This window comes from Ictalurus punctatus, chromosome 5, assembly GCF_001660625.3.
Source record: "Ictalurus punctatus breed USDA103 chromosome 5, Coco_2.0, whole genome shotgun sequence".
Lineage (NCBI taxonomy): Eukaryota > Metazoa > Chordata > Actinopteri > Siluriformes > Ictaluridae > Ictalurus > Ictalurus punctatus.
This window is the reverse complement of record NC_030420.2, coordinates 5,639,042-5,647,317: the sequence shown is the minus strand read 5'-3', so window position 1 is coordinate 5,647,317 and position 8,276 is coordinate 5,639,042. Positions and strand designations below refer to the sequence as shown.

General features: G+C 36.0%; 1 protein-coding gene across 2 annotated transcripts; it reads left to right on the top strand.

Moving 5' to 3' along the window:
- The first annotated feature begins 2,597 nt into the window (after positions 1 to 2,597).
- On the top strand, positions 2,598 to 7,984 carry nkx6.3 (NK6 homeobox 3). Of its 2 annotated transcripts, none has more exons than XM_017467893.3 (3): positions 2,598 to 3,938; positions 4,893 to 5,062; positions 7,481 to 7,984. In XM_017467893.3, exons 1-3 carry the CDS (start codon positions 3,527 to 3,529, stop codon positions 7,706 to 7,708), a joined length of 810 nt encoding a protein of 269 aa, XP_017323382.1. In that variant the 5' UTR covers positions 2,598 to 3,526; the 3' UTR covers positions 7,709 to 7,984. The 2 variants fall into 2 exon arrangements, with proteins under 2 accessions (XP_017323382.1, XP_017323381.1); XM_017467892.3 differs by having other exon boundaries at positions 2,603 to 3,938; positions 4,890 to 5,062.
- Positions 7,985 to 8,276: the final 292 nt, after the last annotated feature.

Here is an 8,276-nt window from a genome sequence, read left to right as displayed (position 1 = left end):
TATTGTGCTAGGATACTTTATGAGGAATATGGGTGAAGAGCAAAATATAGATATTTAGATAGTAGACAAAGGATTAATCTCTTTTTTATGCCTGACATTTGCTGTTAATCACATCTCAAGTGAATGTTTTATACCTGAAGCGAATTGAGTTATTTGGTTAATTTTGTGCAGACCCGTGTCTGTATTTTTGGAAAATGATATTTCATGGAAGAAGTATATGCAAAAGTTTTTAAATTAGATTTCTTATTAGTACAAATTGCCTGAAAAATTTGTAGGGCAGGATAAAAAATATATATATATATATATATATATATATATATATATATATATATATATATATTTTTTTTTTTTTTTTTGAAATGTGTTAGCAGTGACGTTTATAATAATAAGTGGCTTAGCAAACCTGTTTGAAAACTGCAGTCTGGGCCGGAATGCTTGTCCGTGTTTACATGGGGAACCTGTCCATTGTTTTGTAGACACACCCCAATACCACTTTACTTCACCCCATCTCAGTCTGTTCGGACAGAAAAACATGTACAGCCATATACATTTACTGTTAAAACAACAACAACAACAACAACAACAACAACAACAACAACAACACCTGCGCTTCCAAACAACTTAATGACAAGAAACGTGAAAGCTAGAATAAATATTCGTAGCACTTTTCCAAGATGAAGAAACCTATTACCGACAAAGGGGATGATTATTGACGAATCAGCGTTGCTTTTGGACAGGTATGAATGTCCGTTTTTACATGATGAATCAAGTAGGAGTGCCAGGTACACTAATGCTCTGGATGAACCACCTTCATGAAAATGAAGTGATTGGTGAATAACTGCATGAAACTCCTATGCAGACAGAGAAACTCACTAACCAGTAGTGACGTTCAGGTGAAAAACTCATGGGACCTCATTAAAGAAAATCAGCATAGCGAAGGCATTCTTCACCATTCTCGAGTTGAATCTCACATGTTTGTAGTATTCGGCTCTGACGCACGTTTTAATAGCCTAATGGTCTACAGGTTCGACTGAAACGCTAACACCATCATCCATGTAGCCAAACTCTGCTCATCATTATAGACTCTGTACTTTGTGTACGTAGGTGGGAATAGGAAACAGGTTAAAGGAAATAAAATAAAATAAAATAAACACTTCCATTGTGTTGTACTTCACCTACTTAACCACTAGAGCTCCAATCTTGACTAATGCACCTTTAAGACTAAGATCTGTACTGTTTACATTTTTTTTTTTTTTTTTTTTTTTTTTTTTTAATTCTCATTGAGTGTAACTGTCTTTCCTGTGAACTTCTTTTTGGTCTTCGCACATAAACACATGGTGTATTTACAGATCAAGAAGAAAATACAAACACACTCCATGTTACAACCTTAAGTTCTTTACTCATTTGTAAAATGCCATCTGCAGAATGTGTATATTAATTGGAACTGTTCATGTCTCACTCTGATGTCACTGGGTCTCTGAAATCATATCTGGGTGATTTGTTTTGTTGTTGTTTTTAAATGCACTAGGATAGTTGCACTTATTTGTGATACTGGTGTCCCCTGCTGGCCAAAAACTGTTGTGTGTTAACATGTTGTCAGGTTTGGGATCCGTCCAGTAAACGCATGGTGCTGTGCTTTTGTAATGTGAAAATTGAAGTCGCTGTTGGTTGTTTGGTAACTTTTTTTTAAAACTGGTTGAAATAAATAAATTAATTAATTAATTAATTAATTAATTATTTTCTTGTTACGATATCTTCCTAAGAAATGTTGTCAAATTTTGACAACCAAAACTCTATTTAAGTTACGCTTAAATATGTAGTTTGCATTAAATATGTAACATATTGCATCTATCTATCTATCTATCTATGTATCTATTTCTCCCTACATTACAAGTTCATATTTATCTGCTCTCAAGACTCATATAGGTACTTCTATAAGAGGAGGCAAAAGGGAAGGAGAGAAAATGAATGGATTGTTAAGAGTGATGGGGAACAAAAGAAAGGCAAAAAAAAAATATTTACTTTTCATTTTTCATTATTTTCCCATATATTTGTCCCTGTTTTTGCTAGCAAATTGTGTTTTGTGTGCGTGTGTGTGTGATTCATATTCATGTGATTCATTTACATGTGATTCATTTACATGTGATTCATTTTCATGTGATTCATTTACTGATTTGCTTCTCTTTAAATCCAGGTTTAGACTGTGATATTACAAAGGTCTTTCCAGATTATTACTTGCCACACTGGATGAGATAACCCCAGTAAAACTGCCTGAATTCTATAATATAATTTGTTCACCATGTTCGGTTTAAATCCTCTAAAAACAGATTCGCAATTGACTAACATTACTCCGTTCCAGTTCACATCCTTCAAAGCATCGGCCTGTTTTGTTTACTCTCACAATCCCCCAAACAACACACACAAATTGTGTTTTCTTTATGATTATCTATCTATCTATCTATCTATCTATCTATCTATCTATCTATCTATCTATCTGTCTGTCTGTCTCTCTATAAAAATGAAGAAGTACAAACTAAAGGAGAGAAAATAATTTTTCATGTGGACATACTATATGTGTAAAAAAAATAATTTAAATAATAATAATAATAATAATAATAATAATAATAAAGCAAAACTCAATTTCTCTTTTTCCCCCACATGCATTTGTTCCTGTTTTACTGTGAAATTGTGAAATTTAGATGCTCTATCTATCTAGCTATCTGTCTGTCTGTCCGTCTGTCTGTCATCTTCATAGTACTCCACAAGGAAAAAATGAATCAGAAATGTCCATATTGTCCAACATGGCATATAGCGTAATAACAAGCTCAGTGTAAAAGCTGTTCCACCAATTCTCCATTAAGTCACTATTTGTAGCTCACAATTCTGCAATCAGAATCAAACCGACGACCGTGACAGGCTCCTAAAGTGCCATCTCTTTCCAGTCCGATGTGTAACTGCTGCTCCACACACAGGGCAGGGAGGCCATCAAAAACTCACTTATTCCCACCCTGCCACTTCAAAAAGCCATTAATCTGCCACCAACCAATCCGGAGCTGCCGTCCTACACGGTGACCAATCAGGTCCTCTGCATGCTGCGTGCTTGTCCAGTTGAGGCCCAGCAAACTAACGCAGGGTCATCATTATCAAGAGAGTGCCACATCTGTGCAAGGTAGCTCGTGTTTATGATCTGAGAGCGAGGTGCTGACTTTGAGGGCATTTATCTGCAGGGAGTAGCACTGGGTTAAAGGTGGCGAGACGCTTGGTGTTGACATTGGAGTTGCAGTACAAATTATGGAACAAAACAGGTGAAAGTTGAGGAGAAGAAATTTTAAGACTCAAACTGACTCAAAAAAAAAAAAAAAAAAAAAAACTTCAGCAAGTTCTTCATCTCGTTCTGGAGGGCATTCCCAAAGTGGATCAGACCAAAGCTGGCCTTTGATGTGAGATCCTTCTGACCATTAAATATTCAATTTTCACCCTGGATCCATCATTATTGGACAAAGACGCAGGACACTCGCTGGTTCCCATGGAGCCCAACCTGTCCGGGTCTTTATTCTTCAATAATGGCTTGAACCAGTTCCCGACGGACATCAAGGCGCCTATGTGCCAATACTCGGTGCCCAACAGCTTCTACAAGCTCAGCCCTGGCAACCTGAACGCCCAGCTGCAGGCAGGCACGCCACACGGCATCAGCGACATCCTGAGTCGCTCTGTAGTGGGAGCCCCAGCTAACACCGCCCTGCTCTCAGGATATTCCAGCATGGGGGGTTTCAGTGGCACTGTGCCCACTCCAGGGGTGTATTACAACCGGGATTACACCCCAACGACTTTGGGTGCTTTCCCCAAACCTAGTGAGTGTCCGGGAGTGAAGGGACGCACCAGCTGCTGGGTGGAGGGAGGCTACGACTGGAGAGGAGGAAGACAACAGTGCAGCAACTGTAAGAAAGCTCAGTATCATTTTACTGAATTAGTACCGAATCCATTCATTTTCATCAGAAATCCAATAAGCAAAATGTATTCCTGTCTATCATTATGATTATGATTATGATTGATAAATAACACCATGACATGATATTAGCCATAATCATTAGAAACAAATTCAAATCATTAGGTTTTCTTTATATGTTTAAAAAAAAAAAAAAAAAGATTTTAAATGTATGTAACATAATAAATGGTTAAAAAAAAATTGTATATATACAATCAAATCAAATGTGTAGTCTAAAATAGCTGTAAATAATTGCTGATATGAATATCAGTAGCACGGTGATTGTACTATTATTTTAATGAAACAGTTCATCTCCTGTATAATGTGTAAATGAATTGATCAAATAATTATGATTCATGTTAAATGTTGTGTATTAAATGCCATGAATGATAATTAATACAGGTTTAACATTTGACAGTTCCGTTCATTACGGTGTTTACTAAAATGCACCATAAGAACAAAATATGTGAATTATTAGATATCTTTATTTCGCCATGTAAAAATACACTCATTGGAAATAATTCAACTGAACTGAACTGAGTTTATGAGTATACTATAAAAGGTCCAGTATACCAAATACATTACACGTTCATGTACATATACATACATATACATATACATGTACGTAAAGTTCCGCAACTTGGGGTGTTTTTATTTTTTTTTTGGCTTTGCCATTTCTGTTTAACCTCCCAGTAGACATAAACCCCTGACTGACTCAGTGCAATGCTTATTTAATTGATTCTTGGACTAGATGTTCTAATAGCATCTAAATCTGCTCGTTTAATAAACAACCTGATAAAACATGATGGAACGACACGTCGGGAAATCTTAACAAGGAATCCAAGTACACCAAAATGCCAATGTAAAAGGGTTCATCGATACGGATGTGTCGTTTGTTTGTCAGTAGATAGCGGGCACCCTGGTGAGACAGTGGGCAGAAAGAAACACACGCGGCCCACCTTCAGCGGGCATCAGATCTTCGCCCTGGAGAAAACCTTCGAGCAGACCAAATACCTAGCGGGACCAGAGAGAGCGAGACTGGCATACTCACTGGGCATGACCGAGTCACAGGTCAAAGTAAGACAACAGAGTCTGATATGTGACCACACACACACACACACACACACACATAATGCATGAGTGATTACATTCTGAATAAATCCACACAATAACCTTCTGATTCTGTAGTGTATATATGACAGTTGTCTGTCCTTATTAATGTTCACTGTTGTGTGAAATGCAGTCTTTCTGTTTTATATATATATATATATATACTATATATGTATATATAGTAGATTTATATTGAAATCTACTCTATTCAATTCAATTTTATTTTGTTCTATTTTATTCTATCCTAAGTATACGTTTGGCTGTATGACTATATCAGGTAGAAAGATAGTTGCCCAAGGCAGAGGCGGTCCGCACACTGGATGAGACCAGACCGCTACGGTCTGTTTTATTCACTGATCTTTGCTCTTTTTACACTATAAAAAACACTATTATAAGTTTAAATCAATAAAAATAAATATTTTGATAAGAAATCAGCGGTCTGGTCTCATCCAGTGTGCGGACCGCCTCTGCCTTGGGCAACTGTCCTTCTACCTGATATAGTCATACAGCCAAACGTATACTCAGGATAGAATAAAATAGAACAAAATAAAATTGAATTGAAAAGAGTAGATTTCAATAAAACAGAAGAGAACAGAATACAGTCGAATAGAATTCGAAAATCACACTGAAATAGAATAGAATTCCAAGGAGCAGTTTATCATAGAAGAGGTGATTACGAAAGAGTAGTACACGCAGATTAAAATAAGATTACAAAAGAATCAAATTTGAAAAGTAAATTATGATCAAGTATAATTATACAATAGAAGAGTTTATCGGAATAAAATGGAATTATGAAACAGAAATGATCAAATTAGGATTATTAAATAGAATTACAAAATAGAAGTGTTTATTGGAAGAGTGGAATAGAACAGGATAGAATAATAATAAAGAATAAAATAGAATAAAATACAGTAGATTATAACAGACAAAATAATTTTAAAAATTTGTAGATTACAATAGAACAAAATAGGACTGTACAGAATAGCACGGACTACTAGAATAGAAGTTAAAATGTATATTAAAATAGAATAGAATTTACAAGAGTAAATTGCAATAGAATGGAACTGAAGTAAAGAAGCGGTTTCTAAAACAGCAGAATTAAAGAGTAGATTACAGTAGAACAGCACACAGAACAGAAAAGCATAGAATACAATAGAACAGAATTGAGAAATTATATAAAAATAGGATAGAATTGAAAATAACGACAATGTTAGTTTACACTGAATTGGAATTTAAAAAAGTGCAAGTTGCTGTAGGATAGAATTGAAAAGAATTATATTAAAGAATTTATAATAGAACAGAGGGGAATAGGTCACAATAGAATATCATTTATAACGTATATTAAAGTAGAAGGAAAAGAGAAGATCCAAAAAGGAATATAACAGAATGGAACAGAATCGAGTAAAATAACATCAAAAGAACACGTTTCTATAGAACAGAATTGAATTGAATCGATTTAAAAGAGTAGTTTACAATAGATTAGAACAAACCAATTGCTATAGAATAGAACCGAATAAAACAGAATTAACAGAGATTACAACAGAATAGAATTTGAAATGTATGTTTAAATAGAATAATATAGATTTTTTTTTTTTTTAAAAAGAGTCGATTACAAAAGGAATACGACTTAACAGAATTAAAAAGTATTTCTGAAGAGGATAGCACGGAAAATAAGAGAATAGAATAGACCAGAATAGAACAGAATAGACTAGAACAGAATAGAATAGAACAGAATAGAACAGAATAGAATAGAACAGAATAGAATAGAACAGACCAGAATAGAATAGACCAGAATAGAACAGAATAGACTAGAACAGAATAGAACAGAATAGAATAGAACAGACCAGAATAGAATAGACCAGAATAGAACAGAATAGACTAGAACAGAATAGAATAGAACAGAATAGAACAGAATAGAACAGAATAGACCAGAATAGAACAGACCAGAATAGAACAGAACAGACCAGAATAGAATAGACCAGAATAGAACAGAATAGAATAGACCAGAATAGACCAGAATAGAATAGACCAGAATAGAATAGAATAGAATAGAACAGAACAGAAAGCTTTATTGTCGCTGTACAAATACAGATTTCATGTAGAAGTATCTGACGCTTATACACAGCACAAAATCAGAAATCTGTCGTCTATGAGTGTAGAACAGAAAATACTGTACACATGTATACATGTGACCCTGAATCTGTGAGGTGCCCTAACAGCTAGTTTGTTAAACACACACACACACACACACACACACACACACACACACACACACACACTGCTATATGTGTGATCCTGGAGATTTGTGTGTCCCCCTGGGCACTTACTGTATACACTCTTTCTGGCGGGACTTGACACCCTGCTGTGATGTGTGTGTTCCCCCAGGTGTGGTTCCAGAACCGGCGCACTAAGTGGCGTAAGAAGAGCGCGTCCGAGCCGAGCTCCACTCAGGCGTCCAGGGCCGAGACACAGGGCGCCTCAGACACCGAGCTCGAGGACGAGGAGTACAACAAACCTCTGGACCCCGACTCGGACGACGAGAAGATCCGCCTGCTGCTGCGCAAACACCGCAGATCGTTCTCAGTGCTACGCCTGGGGCCGCATCACGTCTGACACACACACACACACACACACACATCTACATATGTATATGACATAATGTTTACATGCTGAATCCTAATACACACACACACACACACTATATATATATATATATATATATATATATATATATACTGTTTCACTTACTCAAACTTGCAGCATCTCCAGATGATAGTTTCAACCCCATGTTTCTGTATATAATTTCCAAAATGCTCTTTATTTATTGAACTTGACACGCAAGAGGAATTGTTCCGCACGACTCGGGTATGCTACCGTGAGCAATGTCGATGTTTAATAAATATATAATAGTGCAACAAAGTGTTTATTGTCAAATTTATCAACGATGGGTTGGTGTAATATGGGCTGAGGTGAAGCAGAGTTACTCATTTTCTATAACAGCACGCTCGGAACTGTTTCATTCCTCTTACAGCCGGACAGACCGGACAGGATTTCAAAAACGATGTTTTTTTTGCGACTGTTGCAGGCAATAACGCTTGATTTTTGATGCAACTTGCGGAATTTCTTGCGCTTTTAAAAAAAAAAGAAAGAACATTTTTACGGAAGACTACTTTCGTTTGCC